Consider the following 18,884-nt stretch of genomic DNA (forward strand, 5'->3'; position numbering starts at 1 on the left):
GTCTGGCTGTATCTCATAATGTTAAACACACATTTATCATATGATCAGACATTCCACTTCTAGGTCTTTAGCCAAGAGAGGAAGACATACATCCACATAAAAACTTGTACATGAATACTGATAGTATTCATGTACTATTTTTTATTTATAAAAGCCAAAAACTGGAAACCCAAATGTTCATCAACATATAAATGGATAAACAACTTGTAGTTAATCCATGAAACAGGAGAATACATGCTGTATGATTACATTTATATAAAATTCTGGAAAACACACATCTACTCTACATCAACAGAAAGTAGATCAGGACTGCCTTGGGTCGGGAAACTGGGGGGTGAGGATCGACTATATAGGGGCATAAGGGGAATTTTTGGAATGAGAGAACTGTTCCGTATCTAGATTATAGTGATAGTTACGGGGGCAAACATACTTACCAAAACTCAAGGGGTATACTTAAAATGGGTGCATTTTATTGTATGTAAATTACAACTAATAATGTTTATTTTTAAGACTATACACACACACACACACACACACACACACACACACATACATATATGTGTGTGTATATACAGCACATATTCCTTGACCTAGTATTCCATTTCCAGGAATCTATCTATGGAAATACACATGTGTACTCAGATGCTCAAGGGAAAAAAAATCACTCTAATCAAATACTACACAGTTGTTTTTAAAATCCTGGTAAACATACACATACATACTAATGGTAGAAAAAATCTCAAGGACACACCATTAAGTAAAAGAAGGAGGTTATATAGTGTGCATGTTCCCATCTGTTGAAAAATATGTGAAACAAATATGACCACACGTCACGTGTTTACCTTCAGAGAAGGCTGAAGGAAGACTTCAGGCTTTACTCTGTATCATTTCACTCTTTTACAAAGTGAAAGTATTCATGAATTGCTTGGGTGGTTTTTAAAGACTGAAAACAAAACAGGAAGTTTTGTTTTTTGGTTTTTGTTTTTTTTTTAAGCAGAGTCACCAAATTTGAGAAGGAATCTTTCTTCAGTCAAAGCCCAGGACAGCAGCAAGAACAAAGGTTTAGTGAAAATACAGTCTCACACCCACACCCACACCCACACCCACAACAAGATTTGCTACCTCTGATAAAAGAGAGAATGTGGAGAGAAACCCCAAACTTAAATAAATACTCATCCCCCAAGAGTGAACACAGGTGTCTCCTCCTGAGGGAGGGCGTACCTAGGTTCTAAGGTATCTCTGAGACTACAACCTCCCTCCATAAGGGACACTAGACTGGGCATCCGAGTGCCTCTGCAGGTCTCTGACCTCACGCTACGTTGATCAAGGGGCAACACTTGACACTCATTTGCTGCATGAACCAAACAGTCATGCTCCCCATCTACAGTTTGATTTTTAGAAACTCAAGTAATTCCTACCACCCTCAACTCCTCAACAAAATCACTCAAGTGCCACCAGCTCACAATTAAGATGGCGTGACCCTCTCTGGACAGGGGTGGAGAGAACCTCGAGGGGTGGTGTCAGAGCAGAGCTCTGGGAAGCAGAAGCAGTTATCCCGCCCACAAGTGGATGAAGGGGTTTCCCGACTCACCTTGAAAGGTACAACGTTTCCAGATATGGAACAAGCAAATCTCATCACTCTCCTCTTGGTTGGCAGTGTCTGGGGACACAGAGCCTGCATCTCTTCTTTCTACAAAGAAACACTGCAAAGATGTATCACCGATGCTTCTGACATGGGGTTGGGGTAGTTCAAGGTACAAAGGAGAGAAAAAAGGATTCATTCATCCCCCTGCATGAGGCAAAAGTGGGCAAGGTAACCTCACAAAATCTTATAAAGTTCTGGATGAAAGCACCCTCAGACACACAGGTGGGCCCTCTGCTTTTTAGGGAGGCATCAGGGAGCCCAAGGTCACAGGGCTGCTTGCCAAATCCAGGACGTCATGGTTGGGGGCTGGGGGTGAGTCTTTTCTCAACTCTGGCTGTGCACCCAATTCACTAGGAGACCTGTTTAAAAACAGAAGTGCCCGGCTCTACCTCAGAGTGACTCAATCAGAAGCCTTCAACAGTGGAACCTGGGACACGTTTTTAATAGGGGGGAACCACTAACCAACACATTTTCCTTCTGTATCTACGGATGTGATGAGCCCAGAGAGCAAGTGAAGGCTGCATTTTATAAAGTAGATTTGATTGCAAAAGCAAACATTTGTCAATGAACTATTAGAATCGGGTGCCACTACCAAGAAAAAAATAACAATAAACAGAAAGCCCACAATTCAAAATGAAACCTGATTTAGGTTAATTATAAAAATTGTAGGGGGCTTCCCTGGTGGCGCAGTGGTTGAGAGTCCGCCTGCCGATGCAGGGGAAACGGGTTCGTGCCCCGGTCTGGGAAGATCCCACATGCCGCAGAGCGGCTGGGCCCGTGAGCCATGGCCGCTGAGTCTGCGCGTCCGGAGCCTGTGCTCCGCAACGGGAGAGGCCACAACAGTGAGAGGCCCACATACCGCAAAAAAAAAAAAAAAAAAAAAATTGTAGGGACTTCCCTGGTGGCGCAGTGGTTAAGAATCTGCCTGCCAATGTGGGGGACACGGGCTCGAGCCCTGGTCCGGGAAGATCCCACATGCCGCGGAGCAACTAAGCCCATGCGCCACGACTACTGAGCCTGTGCTCCAGGGCCCGCAAGCCACAACTACTGAAGCCCGCGTGCCTAGAGCCCGTGCTCCGCAACAAGAGAAGCCACCGTAATGAGAAGCTCACACACGGCAATGAAGACCCAACGCAGCCAAAAATAAATAAAAATAAATAATTCTTTTAAAATATTGTAATATATTGTAATATAACAAGAGCGTGCAAGTGCTCTCAAAGTTTACCTTTACTAGAAGTGCTTCAAATGAGCCATTACCTAATAATTACATTTCGGTGGGCCCCAACTGCCACCATATAAGCATATAAAACTCATTAGCAAACCCTCCCTATCTTGTTATTCATCTTCCCTTGTTTTATAGGCCCCTCAGACAGCCACAGGCTGCACCTTAAAACCCACACCTGTGGAGCCTTAGAGCTGGCCTCCCTCTCCCCCCAGGCGCAGGTATCCTCCCCTCCCTTTCTAACAAGGCCATAATCCAATTGACACTTTTAACAAACTATTTAAAGCAAAACCTGTTTGCTTCTAGGCTTCTTACTGTTGAAAGAAACTAACCAAAAATAATTGAAGAAAATGTAAAGAAAAACCATATGACAAGGACAACTTTCAAATATAAAAATCAGGTAAGATTAGAGTGATGTTTGTTTGCTGGTCATCCTGGCACTGGTATTTTAGTAAGCGTTCTATTAAAAATCCTAGATTATCACTACGGCTAACAAGTGGGGGGCGGGGAGCCACGGTTCACAGTCACCAAGGTATAACCAGGGCCCAGGATGGTGGCCAGCACATGGCCAGGACTCAAATTTGTTGAATGAGAAAATGGATCATCAGAATGGCCAGCCAACAGCAGATACTGTGAAAATCCAAAGGACACCAAGGCATCACAGCCTCCCTGAGGGACCATGGTATTCACGTCCCAACCAACAGGTACTCAAGAAATGCTTATTAAATAAACAATCTCTGCTCAAAATTCCCCCATTTGCCTGTCACTAAGCCTGATATTTCTCAAAAAAAATTTTTTTACAAGTGTCCTGACAGATTCATCCATTCAACAAATGTCTCAGTGCCTGCTGTGGTCCGCACTGTCTAGAGACGAGTGGTGAACAAAGTCAATCCGCAGTGACGAAAAAGATCCATTCATGTCAAGAAGAGAGCTGAGATGAAAATATGCTTCATTCAAAAATAAGTAAATAAAATATGCTTCATTCACTCATTAAAAAAAAATATCTAAACAGAATGCAGTGCAAAGGATGGCCCCAGAGTTGTACAGCACGGCATTAACTCTGGGGTCCCTCACTGGAAAACAAGCTCTCCAGGGGGGCAGAGGGAAGACTGGATAGGGAGAAGCAGCATCTCCCATCTCTGTGCAGATGAGGCCCAGAGAGAATTCACCCACCCTCGACACCAGTCGGCATTTGTTTAGAATGTCTTGCTCGTTCACAGCTCTGATTTCAATTCATCTTCACAGTCCCCACTGGCTAGGAGGGGATGGCCAACTTCATTTTACTAGAAGCAGCACAGACTTGCCCAAAGTCACACATGTCATTTAGCGGTCAGCTGGCATCCAGGAGCCCCAGCCCAGAGCCTTACCGGAAGTCCCCTGTGAATAAGAGGGAGGAGGCGGCACTCTGATGGAGGGAGAGCTCTCATTCTTGATGTCATGAGCATTTCTGTAAATGGAAGGCAGCCTGCTCACCAGCTCTGACCTCATGCCCAACTTCTCCAGTTTTTCCAGGTTCTCAGAATTAGAGAAATCATGGGATCTCTTACAGCCAGTGCCAAACTTGCATTCACCCTGTGAAAAATACTGGCAGATGTGGAGTTTGACACATTGCTTTTTAAAGGAACAAGAGCCGTAGGGTCCATGTCCTTTGTTGTAATGAAGGCAGATCTGTTAACAGAGAAGGAAAACCGACAGCAGCTTAGAAAGGCCTCACACAACACCACCTCCTTACTGAGCCTACTACTACTTCCTACTAGAGGAAGAGGTTCCTCCAGAGACCTAGCCAAGGCTGCGATCCCGTCGCGACACTGGTCGCACAGCTCTGAGAACACCCCTCACTCTAGATGGATGCCGCTAGCACATGCCCTTGGTAAATGGGACCCGGGGAGGACAGCAGACTGCTCAGAACAAGCCCCTCCGCCGGGAAAATCCAAAGAACACCCAGCTGATCAGAGCTGCTCCCTTCACATGAGACAACATTTCGATGTAACTCACACAGCAAACCTTACACTACTAACAAACCTTACACGCTACCTACCCCCTGCCCCCACTGATTCACCAACTCTCTCTAACCCAGGGCCCAGTTTCTCCCAACACTTTTTTTCTCCAATTCTAGGTCAAAGAGGCTCTGAGGGTTTTAAAGTATCTTCAAGAAAGCCAAATACAGCCCTTTCATTTCCCAAGTGCAAAATGAGACTCAGAGAAGTTAACAGGCTTGCCCTGGGTCACACAGCTGTCTAACACACCTGGCACATACAGTACCTGCTGGACTGGGTTGTTGGTAAGGTGGGGCTTGAACATGAATCAACTGTTCCTTTTCCTCTACATTCCACGTTCTTGGAGATGAGAACTAAACCAGAGACCATCAAGGGCCCACCCACTCAACTCACAGGCATTACACTGAACAGAGGGCTACAGAACCCAGGCCCAGGTCAGCAGGGGGTCCATTCTGGAAATGGAAGCCCCGAGGGAAAAGCTCAGAGGGAGCTGGGCCCTAACCTTGATCCTGCCACTTACAAGCTGTCTGACCTTGGGCAGGCCACTCACCAGCTCTGAGATTCCGTTTTTCAATGCCCCAAATGGGAATAATGCCACCTACATTGCTGGGCTATTGTGAGAATTAAGTAAGAAATATTCCAAGTGACTAATACAATGTCTGGAACACAGTGGGTGCTCAACTCATGGTGGTGGCCCCCAAATGGTTGACTGATAAGGGGGCTAGCCTGAGAGCAGCGGACCTGGCAGGAAAGCCGCCCTGGATCCGCGCTTTTGGTCACAGCCCCCATGTGCTGGCACTGTGTCCTGAAGCACCCCACACACCCCAGGAGACAGAGGCTGCACATTCCAGGCCGGTCACCTGCTGATTCAGTTCTCATACCACTAACAAGGTGATCACTCCAAAAAGTTAATGCCTACCCTCCCAACACAACCTTGCCCCAACTCCTGCCTGTAACACAGGAGGCTGTATGGCTGAGCCTCCACCTTCGCATTTCTCTCTCCCCTCCCCCTAAGTCCAGGTCGTGCCGACTTACACACTGTGCCCTGACCAGGTAGGCTCCCCGCTCTCTGCCTCCCCTCTTCCCACACCTTCATCCTTCACTCACCCTAAAGCACCCAGAGCAGGCACCATCTGCTCCAGGGCACCTTCCCCGGTGCCCAAACTGTGCCCCCGAGACCGAGACCAGAGCACCAACTCCTGCTAAAGCACCTACAACAGCACCTTGCTATCATCCGCCGATGATATCATCCGCTACTGTCCCACCCAGTAGCTGTGCCCCCCGGAAGAGCAGAAAGGGTCTTTCACCTCCTTACCACCAGTGCCTCGTCTGCAATGGATTATCAATAAAGATTAGGTGAATTAAATCTATACTAGTTTTCAAAAGGCAAAGGAAAACACTTGATACCTGTTATGTGCCAGTCATTTGCTATGCAGCACCTTTCTCAAATGGGAGGTTTCAACTGAGTAATAAGGAAGCACTGTCATTAAAATATATCCATCTAATCCCTATTGCCTCATCCAAGAAGCAGTGCCAGAGCATCCCACAGAACCTGTGCTGGCCACAGAACGACCACTCAGATCTGCCACAGAGCACAGGCAACCCTCGGCCCAGCTGCTGCCCTTTGCAGCCGCCCTCTTTACACAGAGGGCGCTCCCAAGGGCTGCTCTCAGCCAACGACCAGGCAGGTCGTTCTGGGGAGACACAGGATGCCAACCAACAGGGACTTTAGCTCAGAACTTTTCACTGGCTGGGCAGAAGCTTCCTGAGAACGGCACTGCAGTCAGGGTCTCTTCCTACCGGGTCCCTTTCCTTCCCCTTCTCCTGCCACAGATGTCAGAGCACCACCACCACCTGAAGGCTTCCCCACCTTCTTCTGCTCCCTCCCCAATAAATCTCTCACACTTCCAATCCCACCTTGGTGTCTGCTTCTCTTAGGACTCGAGCTAGTCCATGACCATTGCAGTGAGCTTCAAAACAAGTGGGTGGTTACTGTCCAAAATGCAGTATGAGAATTCACATCAACCCAGTTAGAAAACTTCCCCACAGACCTCCGGGGTCTGGTGGTACCTGCATTTTTCTAAGTCCTGCTAGACAGGGAGGGGCCAACTGGAATCTCTCACTCCCTCCGCTCTGTGTAACAACTGGCTGCAGCCACTGGCCAAACGGGCTCCCCCAACCTCACAGAAGCCCTGCCAAGGAGGTACCAGCCCAACTGACATAGAGGGAAAGGAGGCTTCAAGAGGGAGCAAGGTTGGCACAAGATGGCAGGGCTAAAAATCAGCAGAGCCAGGAGCTCAGTCCAGGTCTCCCTCCAGGCACACCCCAGCGATCACAGTGGGGCCCTTGGCCTCTCTTCCGCCATGTCTCCCTGTCTTCCCACCTCCTGGTCCCTCCCTCATCACTTACACTCAGGCCCACCCTCTCCTGGCACTCACCTCCGGCAAGAGCAAGGGGTCGTTCTGTAACAAGAGCACGCAGAGCTCACTGTAGCTGAGGTGGTCCACGCCGTGAGTTTTCAGCACATGCACGTTGTGATCAGACCTCAAGTTGTGACCGTTCCTACAGCCCTTCCTGCAAAGAAGCAGGGCTGAGGTCACAGTTGAAACGTCTCCCCAAAACCCTTATGTTGAAGTCCTAACTCCCAGTACCTCAGAAGTGACTGTATTTGGAGCCTTTCAAAAAGGTGATTAAGTTAAAATGAGTTCACTGGGGGGGCCTAATCCAATCTGACCGGTGTCCTTATAAGAAAAGGGGATCAGGACACAGAGGGAAGACCATGTAAAGACACAGGGAGAAGAAGGCATCTGCAAGCCAAGGTTGGTGTCAGGAGACACCAACCTGCTGACACACCTTGAACTCTGACTTCCTAGCCTCGAGAAGTGTGAGAAAATAAGTTTCTGTTGGTTAAGGTACCCAGTCTGTGGTACCTTGTTACGGCAACCCAAGCAAACTAATACAGCTGGTAAAATCAATCTTTAAGAAAAATTTTCAGGAATAGTTCCTGACATTGTTTAGAAGCACCAGAGAAAACCAGCGTGTCTATCCAACGAAAAATCATAGTGCTTATGTACAAAGGAAGAGATGGTGCCTTGCAAGTTCTAGGCCCAGGGCAGCACCTCTCAGCAGGTTTTTGATGAGAATGATGGGCCCATTCCCCCAGAGTCACAGCGTGCCAGTCTCTGGGCACTTACTGGCATTTAACATTGGCTGAATAAGTGAGTGTGGACAGCTTATGGTTACAGGTGTGTACACACACACACACACACGTGTGCGCACCACTACTGAGGCCCAGCCCTTTTTTCTGCTCCCCTCCTGCATTCTTTTGATCAACAAGCCCCTCCTGAACACTCTCTGTGAGCCAGGCACTGGCACCATGCCCCAGTGATCCAAAGATAAGCCTTTAAATGATCACCTGAGTCAACAGGACCCAGAAGAGTCAGGTAAATAGCATGTGCTTGACTCAAGACACTGCCATACCTATGATAAGCATCTCAAAAGAAAGCGGAACCCCCGGATCTACGCCCCCAAACCTGCACCTCCCGTGGGCTCCCCCATCTTAGTAAAGGGCAACTTCCCTCCTCCACTGCACAGGCTGAAAACCTCGGAGTCCTCCAACTCCTCTCCTTCTCTCTAGTGGAGACAGAGACATTGAGATGACTCTAAAATGCTGTGGGAAGGGCAAGGCCAGCTATGCTCAGGATGCATCAGCGCAGAGAGGGGGCACCTGAGCCTGACAGACGTGGGGAAGCAATCAAGGGATGGTGCCTGGAAGGTATCAAACCTGAGCCAAGTACTTAGGGTTGAGGAACCAGGCACGGAGAGCAGGGAAGAACATTCTAGGCAGAGGGGCTTGGTAACGACAATGATGACGATGGCTACTAAAACTCATTGGGCATTTACCACAAACCAGGGTTTGCCTAAATGTTTTGTGAGTTAACTCATACTGTCCTCAACAAGCCTCTAAGGTGGGTAATACTATCCCATTTTGCAGATGAGGGAACTGAGGCTCAGATAAAAACTAATTTGCCCAAGATCACTTAGCAGTCAAGGAGGAGAGCCAGGGTAGAGACAAGGCAGGCTTGCCTTGGAGCTGGGCTCTGAACCACTGTGCTCACTGCCCCCTAAGCACAGGATGGAATCGGGGACCTGGGACCCTCCCCAGCTGTCACCAATGAACAAAAGCAGCACTGGCGATCTACTTCTGAGACAGCTGACCCTGTGGTTGAGGAAGACAAGGAACTTCGCAGGGAAAGTACAGAATGTGCGGCTGACCACACCCACTCTCCCTTATGCAACCCAGAAACAGCCAGAGAAGGAAGGTTCAACAAACTGTCCTGCGTAAACCACAAGGAAGAGGGAAAAAAGAAAACTCAGGATCATCCAGGTCAGTAAATACCAGATTTCCAAGACAAATAAAATCTGACCCCAAATTTTGGGAATTAGCCTAATAGGGCTGCCATCTTTATTTTACCCACTACGGACATTAACAAGACCCACCAGTGGTCCCCGTCATTAGGTCCCTCCAGCCGCCATTTATTGTGTCTGCCTTCCTCTCCAGGTGTGCCCTCCTTCGGCCCGCCCGGAGGTGCTGCCTATCCACCAGCCCCCCCTGCAGGCCCGCCTGCCCCAGGGCTCCACTCTCAGCCTCCACCCGGATCAAACCCACTCCTGGTGCTGCAGCCGTGGCATACAGTGCCCAGCAAGTCCCAAAACAAGCATCTCAGGGCCCTGGCGATCCTCCCAAGCTTCAGACCTGGACAGCTACCCCCCCACCCCGGGCATGCTTTGAAACAAAACCCTCTCACGCTCTCTGTCAACAGTAAGAAAGGGAAATACTAACAAAGAAAAATGAGTCATCGCCTCTCGGATCCTGTCACCACCCTCTCACCAACTCTCCCAAATTCCTCACACATACGTCCCTTCCTCTTCAGGGTAATTCGGGGCAGCTGCTTCCCAGGGACCACATCTCCCAGCTCCCCCTGCACCCAGGCAGAGTCATGAGACATCCTGTGGTGCAGGTGCCATGGACAGAAAATAGCTACCATTCCACACCTGGCCCATAAAAACCTCCCACCAGCTCTCCACCTTCCATCTCCTCCACCTGCTCCTTGGAACCTGATACCCAGATGGCCTTAGGAGCCATGGGTTGAGGAGGGCAGAGTCTAGGTCCGCCAGCCTGGGTCCCTACATGACTGCGCGCATCAAGGTCCCTACCCCATGCTGACTATTAAACCTTACCCTTAGACCTGATGTGAGCAACCAATAATGTCTACCATGTTACGACAGAAAAAAGAAAAGAAACTTATTCTTCTAAATGACGGGACTAGCTTCCAAACAGGTCTGCATCACATCCTCCTCTAAATAAGCACCCGCACCACTAAGATCTCTTCCTCAAACGCACACCTGATGGCTACTCGCCTGCCATTTGACGGGCCCCATCACCTTCAGGGTAAGGTCCAAATCCTTTAGCATTAACCTCATTAATCCACTCCACAAATCTCACTGGGCACCTGCCAGGCGCAGGGCACAGAGCTGAGGGCCGGGAAAGGCCAGCCAGGGCCAAGACAGAGGGGCCCCTGCTCTCCGAGTTTTCAGTTCTACTGAAGGGATGCGCGGCCATGACGGGCGCTATGAGAAAAGTGAACAGAACAATGTGATGGAGAGGAAGAAAAGTGATGCCTGAGTCGAGTCCTGAACGACACAGCAGGCAAACCACGAAAGGCGGTCCAGGAGAGCAGAGGTCACGAGATAAGCAAAGGCTGGGAGCGTTCCAGGACCAGAAGGGCATCAAGGGAGGGGACCAGGAAGGAGGGCCGGCAGGGACCAGTTCCCTGAGGGACACGGGGGGCGACGGTAAGGAGCTTGCATTTTATTCGAAATGCAGCAGAAGCCACTGCCGGCTTGTAAGCAAATGAGAAAGGTTTCAGAAGAGTCCTTCGGCTGCTGGGCACAGAGCCCGCCTCTGCGTGGGCCCTCACGGCCAGCTCCGGAGCCCGGGGCGCTCTGGAGCTCCAAGCAGAAGTCAGCCGCAACCCCTTTGCTTCTGGAGCTCCCTCCCTCTTCCCTCGGCCAGCGCTCCCCAGCCCCACCCCGGTACTGCCACTCCCAGGGTGTCCCACCCCCTGCTGGGCTCTAAGTCGCTCTCCGAGACCGCAGGGGCCCAGAGGACACCGCTCGACGCGGAGTCCGGCGCACAGTTCCGGGTATTCAGTAAATGCTCGATAAATGTTCGCGGAAGGGAATTCCGGGGAGAGGCCAGGGAACAGCCACCTCACTGTCGCCCCCGAATTTACGAAAGGCCACGACCGGGCAGGGAGCGAAGAGGCCCCCTCCCCTCGTCGGGCTCCGGGGCGCGGCGCCTTACCCGTCCCTCAGGAACTTGCACTTGCCGTAGAACAAGAACTTGCAGAGGTGCAGCTGAGCGCAGAGCCCCACGCAGCCTGGCTTCGGGCCCTGGTACGCGCCGCACACGCGGAGCGGCGACACGGCCAGCACCAGACGCTCGACGGCCGCCGCGCCGGCCGCCCGCCGCGCCACCGCCAAGCGCCCGCTCTCCCGCAACAGCCGCTCCAGCACGTCCCCGCCGACGCTCGGCCGCAAGCGGCGCCGCAGCTCCTCCAGCTCCAAAGCGCCCCCGGCCGCGCACAGTGCCTGGGTAACCTCACGGAGGAGAGCGGCGGGCGCCATGGCCGTCGGGCCTGGGACTGGAGGGGCGTGGGCGGTTCCCGCGAGGTGGAGACTCCGGCCGAGACTCCGGCCGGAAATGAAACCGAAAGCTCCTCAGGGCCGGGGGGAAACAGAATCCGGCCTCGCCACGCCCCCGGCCCTCAGCTGAGCGGGGCTCGGTGCCTTCCGGCCCCAGTGCCCCCGGCGGCGCTAGGCCTCACGCCCGCCCCGTCGAAAGTCTGCAGCTGCTTCTTCAGCGTCCCGGGGATTCGTCGCCGGGTCCCTCAAAGTGGTGCAAGAACAAGAGTCACCACAGCCTTGGGGGCCGCGCTCGGCGTTCTCGAAGCGCCTTCGCCTGGACGAGGTGGGTGGGGCCGCCCGGGAGCGCGCGCCGCCCCTTTAGAGTCCGGGCGTCGGGAAGTAGCGCGGCTAGCGGACCCCGCACCTTTGCCCCCGGTGATAGGCGGAGCGGCAGGGAACGCCCACCTGCAAATGGCCGGGCGGCGTCGCGGAAGCCGAACCCTGGACGACGCTCAGGGAAACTGGGAAGAGGAGCAGGGGCCCCGCCAGGGGAAAGCAGTCACGCCGAATTGGAAAACAGGCTTCAGTGTTAGCCATCTTTTCTGTACAGGCAGTGAATCCCTTATTTTAAACATGAAAGGGTATATCCTTTTAAAAAGAAAAGCCGTTTCTCCCCACCCATGCTGAGTGAAGATGGAATATTAAAGGCCATGGGGGGCACAGAGACCCTCACAAGCGTTGCTGATGGAAATGTGAAGTGTTAGAGAGAGCCCTTTGGGAAAGTAATCCCGGAATATTTATTAAAATGTTTAATGTGGGGCTTCCCTGGTGGCGCAGTGGTTGAGAATCTGCCTGCCAATGCAGGGGACAGGGGTTCGAGCCCTGGTCTGGGAAGATCCCACATGCCGCGGAGCAACTAGCCCCGTGAGCCACAAATACTGAGCCTGTGCGTCTGGAGCCTGTGCTCCGCAACGAGAGGCCGCGATAGTGAGAGGCCCGAGGCCGCGATAGTGAGAGGCCCGTGCACCGCGATGAGGAGTGGCCCCCACTTGCCGCAACTAGAGAAAGCCCTCGCACAGAAACGAAGAGCCAACACAGCCATAAATAAATAAATAAATAAATAAATAAATAAATAAATAAATAAATAAATAAAATGTTTAATGTGCTTTGACCCAGCAATCTTTCTTCTGAGAATCTTCTAGAAGTAAAAGGAACGGTAAAGAAGTTATGTATAGGGGGCTTCCCTGGTGGCGCAGTGGTTGAGAGTCCGCCTGCCGATTCAGGGGACACGGGTTCGTGCCCCGGTCCGGGAAGATTCCACATGCCGCGGAGCGGCTGGGGCCGTGGGCCATGGCCGCTGAGCTTGCGCGTCCGGAGCCTGTGCTCCGCAACGGGAGAGGCCACAACAGTGAGAGGCCCGCGTACAAAAAAAAAAAAAAAAAGCGTTTGTGTGGAGGGGGAAGGGTTCTGGGAGCAACACGGTTGATCGTTGTCCAGACTAACACAGCTCGAACTAGCGTGCATTGAATCTCTGCCTATTGACCTAGAGAGAATCCACGATGTGTTGTTAAGTGAAAAAAGAAAGCTGTATAAAAATGTTTAAATCGATAGCAAGAAGAGAATCCCATTTCTGTGTGAATGTGGCGGGATATTTTTGAATGGGCGTCGAGAAAGCTGAGGAAGGACCCAGTGCTGTTGGCACTGACACTGGTTGTAGAGAGTATGCAGTAGAAGGTACAGGGAAAGTGGGAAAGGAAAGTTGAGGGGGCAGAAGAATTGTGGGGGAAAGATGTAGTATTACATTAACTTAAAATGAACATAAAATTCTATTTATAGTATTACAACGAAAGTGCAAAAATCTATTAAGTGCATGGATCAAGAGTAGATAGTAACACAGACAAATAAAAATGAATTAATTAGGGGATGGGATGAGGGACAATTTTTCTCTTGGATTTTAATCTTTTAATTTTTTAAAACAATTTATTTTTATACAGCAGGTTCTTGTTATCTATTTTATACGTATTAGTGTGCACATGTCAATCCCTATCTCCCAGTTCAGTTCATCCCCCCCCTCCCCCAGCCTTGGTGTCAGTACGTTTGTTCTCTCCAATTCTGTCTCTGTTTCTGCCTTGCAAACCGGTTCATCTGTACCATTTTTCTAGATTCCACATATATGTGTTAATATACAATATTTGTTTTTCTCCTTCTGACTTACTTCACTCTGTATGACAGTCTCTAGGTTCATCCACGTCTCTACAAATGACCCAATTTTGTTCCTTTTTATGGCTGAGTAATATTCCACTGTATATATGTGCCACATCTTCTTTATCCATTCATCTGTTGATGGACACTTAGGTTGCTTCCATGTCCTGGCTATTGTAGATAGTGCTGCAATGAACATTGGGGTGCATGTGTCTTTGTGAATTATGTTTATCTCTGGGTATATACCCAGTGGTGGGATTGCTGGGTAAATTTTTTTAATTGTGTAAAAAAATATTAATAAAATTTTATTTTTAATAAGTTTTATTTATTTTTGGCCACACCACGAGGCTTGTGGGATCTTAGTTCCTGGAACAGGGATTGAACCTGGGCCCCGCCCTCCATGAAAGCACTGAATCCTAACCATTGGACCGCCAGGGAATTCCCTTAACTTTTAAATTTTAATTGTGGGGCTTCCCTGGTGGCGCAGGGGCTGAGAGTCCGCCTGCCGATGCAGGGGACACGGATTCGTGCCCGGTCCGGGAGGATCCCGCATGCCGCGGAGCAGCTGGGCCCGTGAGCCATGGCCGCTGAGCCTGCGCGTCCGGAGCCTGTGCTCCGCAAACGGGAGAGGCCACGGCGGTGAGAGGCCCGCGTACCACCAAAAAAAATTTTAATTGTGGTTTAGTATTGTTTTGTAATAAAAATAACATGTTTTTAAAAAGAAAGGAAGGATGATGCTATTATCCGAAAACTGGGTTCGTTTCTTGGTTGGGTATTGAGCCAAAAGATACAACCAAGCCAAAGATCGACTGGGAGAAGGAAGGATTTATTACCTGCAGCAAGTAAGGAGAACACGGGAGAGCTTTCGCAAAGCAGTGCCTCCCCAAACAGCAAAATTGGGGAAGTTTTAAGCTAAGGGTAAGTGCATATTCATGAAAGGGCTTGAGCAGAAGTCAGCATAGAATTGGGGCAAAGTTGACAGAGCCCAAGCTTTAGTTAATTGAAGTCATGAGGTTCAGAAACGGTCAACAGTATCATCCCTTAGGTTCCAGTTTATTTGGTGGTTGAGCACCTGAGGGGGGTTTACATTCTGCAGAACAGCTCAAGTAAGTGCTTCAGACTAGTCTTTACCATTGAAACAGAACTGGGAGTCTTTACAACTGATTTGTTATCTTTGCTGTGGTTACTTCTCTTGCCTAATGACAGTTTGTTCTTTTGTTCCCTTAAGACCATAATTACTGAAACCTGTTCAAGGGCAAGCATTGTGTCCAGGCCTAGATCTCAAAATGGTTTAGGCCTAAAATGGTTTCTCTCGTGTCAAGAAAGCCATGTCATGGGACTTCCCTGGCGGTCCAGTGGTTAAGACTCTCCCAGGGCAGCAGGCATGGGTTCAATTCCTGGTCGGGGAACTAAGATCCCGTATGCCACATGGTGTGGCCAAAAAAAAAAAAAAAAAGCAAGCCATACCTGGTTTTCTTTCTCCAGGGATCCCCTACCTTATCTGCTTACAGTATAGCAATGGAGGCGTAGATTGTAATGATGCCTACAAGTCCAGGAAGGCTAAGGACTGCCATCAGTCACTAGAAGCTAGGAAGAGGCCAGGAAGGATTCTTTGGAGCCTTCAGAGGAAGCACAGCCCAGCCGACATCTTGATTTCGGATTCTAGCCTCCAGAACTGTGAGAGAGTAGATTTCTGTTGTGTTAAGCCCAGTTTGTGGTAATTTGTTATTGCAGCCCGGGAAACTAATTCAGGCTTCTATTTTCCCAGTGAGATGTGAAGAAGGATTATCAGCTGCAAGTGGGGCTAGAGTGGAGACCAGGGAGGGAGAAAATGTAACCCCGGGATCGTAGCTTGTTTCAGTGAATAGAAGAGCAAGTTTCCCACAAAAACACAGGCGTGCTAGACAATATTAAGTCCCATGTAAGTCTGAGGATCATAAATTTAAACTTAAACCAGTCAACCTGGTTATGCGATAGGTTTTTTTTCCAGCAGAGATTAGTTGCTTCTGAGTTGCAGGGAAGTTGGGTTCAACTTGGATTGGGGTTTTACCTTTTGAGAACAACTTGGAGGGAGATCAGGACAAGTTTTAGAGGGCCTTTGCAAAGGGGAAGTTGTCTTAATAGACCATTGGAAACCAATCTGGGTTGGAAGGAGAGTGAAGGTGAAGGGAGTGTAAGAGATAGTGGGAAAGATCAGGGGTTGGACATCCAAGTTAGACCGAAAAAAACCACTGCAAGAATGAAAACCTGGGGGAATACATGACACGTGATAAAGACAATAAATAAATAAAGACAATAATACAAATTATACAAATAACAGTGAAGACATAGAAGGTAAAAGAGTTGGGAGGATAGAAGATGGTGAGCAGAAAGTGGTTACTTGAAACATAGTAGAGACTTGCTTATGAGGCAATTAAATCCTTTTATAGGGAGTGAACCTGTTTTGAAAGGTCCTTCTGCTGTTTGTGGGAAGTAGCTGTCACCATGGGCAAACCTCAGTTGTTCTGGGAACAATCACTGCCTGACCCCTCTTCAGTGTGTAGCATGGGGAAGTGGGAGTCTCATTGTCTTGAGCAACCATGTAACAGGACTTTGTTGCTCTGTGGCTTGACCACACTGCCCTCCCAATACCCTGCCTTACACAGAGCCGGTCTCTGGGTAGGAGGGGAGTACACAGCAATCCCTTCCCTCATCAGCACCCTGCCCAGGAGTTAAAGCAGAGCAAGCAGCACCCATGAAGGGTCCTGCCTCAAAGCTCTGAAAATACTGCTCTGTGGAATCCAGTAACTCCTTCAGGAAGCACGTTTTCCTTTCCCTTTGGTAGAAAAAAAAAAAATCCTTTCTTAACCTAATTAATCTGTTTTGTAGTTTTACACAATAAGCATTAGTATAATCTGTATTTTTTTTCCATTAGCTCATTTATTTATTCAGTGTGTGTTGTACCACAACTAAATGCTTTCATTTTACAGAGGACAGGCTTTAACAAGTAAATAAATTAGCCATTCAGATACTAGTAAGTGTAAAGATGTAAATGGATGAAGTTTGAATTTCACTGGGGAGTGAGGCTTGGTACTGTTACATTAGATGGTCTAGAAAAGTCTCAGTAAGATGCAAATTTTTTTTTTTTTCTGTACACAATAAGCATTAGTATAATCTGTATTTTCAAATCAAGTCACACCTATATACAGTAAAGTTTGCAAAGCATTACCATAAAGTTTTTAAGTTTCAGGTTCTAAGGGAGGGAGGGATTCGGGGAGGGAATCATGAAAATGAGGACTATCCGTATTTGTTCATGTGTTTATTCAATGTTTTTGTTTTGTTTTGTTTTGTTTTTGCGGTACGCGGGCCTCTCACTGTTGTGGCCTCTCCCGTTGCGGAGCACAGGCTCCGGACGCGCAGGCTCAGCGGCCATGGCTCACAGGCCCAGCCGCTCCGCGGCATGTGGGATCTTCGCGGACCGGGGCACGAACCCGTGTCCCCTGCATCGGCAGGCGGACTCTCAACCACCGCGCCACCAGGGAAGCCCTATTCAATGTATTTTTAGTGAGATTTGTGCCAAACTCTGGGGAGGTGCTGATGACAGGAGAGAAATACATGTAGTCCTAGGCCTAAATTCAGGCTGGTTGTTCAGACAAAACAAGGGACACTGCTGAGTGAGAAACACAGCGATGGGGGCACGGACAAGGCTGAGAGCTGGGGAGGAGGGAGTGTTTCCCCCCTGGTGACCTGCTCTGTGTCCCGTTCAGCATCCTGACCCAGCCCAGCCCTGCTAGGTCACCAGTGCAGAACCCCAGGGAGCAGCAGGGCCTGATTTCTGATGGGTGTGAATGCGTATCATGGTATAATTAGCCTCCTTAGGGCAGCTAATCCATACCCTGTGGTAGAACACATTTGTCTTTTTTTTTTTTTTTTTTTGCGGTACGCGGGCCTCTCACTGCTGTGGCCTCTCCCGTTGCGGAGCACAGGCTCCGGACGCGCAGGCTCAGAGGCCATGGCTCACGGGCCCAGCCGCTCCGCGGCATGTGGGATCCTCCCGGACCGGGGCACGAACCCGTGTCCCCTGCATCGGCAGGCGGACTCTCAACCACCGCCCCACCAGGGAAGCCCACATTTGTCTTTTTTAATTACAGATTTGATACGTTATTTGAATTAGAAAACAAAAATCATTAAACCAAAGTGTGTGCAAGTTCCCAGCCTCAGTGATCTCCCCATCCCTATTCCCAGTCCCCAGAGGTCACCAGCCACCACTAACTTGGTGTGCGTTATTCCAGAACCTGAAATGTATCTCAAGTTCCCTAGGTATGGAAGCTTCTAGAATAAATGCATAGGGGAAGGTCAAATACTGTTTCTTACTATTCTTGTGAATCTTTTGTCCCAGGTTATATTTGCCTTAGAAAAACTTAGGAAATTTACACGTATTACTGTCTATTTTTAGGCCCTTTATTGTTCTCCAGCTGTGGCTAGAAGGAATGGGAATCTACAAAACTTCAGAACTAGCCCTTTAAAAAGCCTAAAGAGTATTTCTGGGACCGAGGGTGGGAAGAGCCCGGCAAGGAAGGGGAGATGGGGGAGCCCGAAAGCGAATGAAGAAAATGAGACGTGGATGGGGTGGGGGTGAGAGAGGAGCCAGGCTCCAGAAGGTGTTCGCGCCGGCAGAACCCAGAACCGTTCTTCTCTTTCTCCTTCCTCACCTGGGCCGAGCCACTCACCAGGGCCGAGGGGCAGCGCGGGAGGCATCAGCACATCCCCGCATCCTGCAGGGGCTGCGCAGGCCCGTGGAGGGTGCACAGGCACGGCCTCTGTGCAGACCCTGGGGACTGCAACCGTGGGAATTCATGCTCAGTTCATGTGTCACGTGTCCCTTGTGTACAGCCCGAACTTCACTAGAAGGTGAGGTCCTAGAAGAGAAACCACACTCTTTCATGTGTGCCCAGCTCCTGGGGAAGTACAGACTCAAAACTTTAGCTGAGTGACAGGAAACGTCTGTAGGAAAATACATTTTTGATTCAAAATGGGTGCCTACAAAGACAATTTTAGAACAAAACCATTCCTAAAGACCATCTATTCCTTTTCAATAATTGAAAGTATACAATAATTAAAAATAATCAGAGAAATAACATGGCCTTTG

General features: G+C 49.5%; 2 protein-coding genes across 3 annotated transcripts in view; both read right to left on the bottom strand.

Moving 5' to 3' along the window:
* The window catches only part of PARP12 (poly(ADP-ribose) polymerase family member 12), a 45,773-nt gene extending 33,998 nt beyond the window's left edge, over positions 1-11,775 (bottom strand). The window contains exons 1-4 of the mRNA XM_081244940.1: positions 11,232-11,775; positions 7,303-7,438; positions 4,235-4,535; positions 1,592-1,690 (exon numbers count right to left, since the gene is read on the bottom strand). Coding sequence (XP_081101066.1) covers positions 1,592-1,690; positions 4,235-4,535; positions 7,303-7,438; positions 11,232-11,554 — 859 coding nt within the window. The 5' untranslated portion in view covers positions 11,555-11,775. The remainder of the gene's footprint in view (positions 1-1,591; positions 1,691-4,234; positions 4,536-7,302; positions 7,439-11,231) is intronic.
* KDM7A (lysine demethylase 7A) overlaps positions 1-18,884 on the bottom strand; it is a 273,273-nt gene that overhangs the window by 172,016 nt on the left and 82,373 nt on the right. The window lies entirely within an intron of this gene.

Source organism: Mesoplodon bidens, assembly GCF_964165515.1.
Source record: "Mesoplodon bidens genome assembly, chromosome: 9".
In the NCBI taxonomy this organism is placed as follows: domain Eukaryota; kingdom Metazoa; phylum Chordata; class Mammalia; order Artiodactyla; family Ziphiidae; genus Mesoplodon; species Mesoplodon bidens.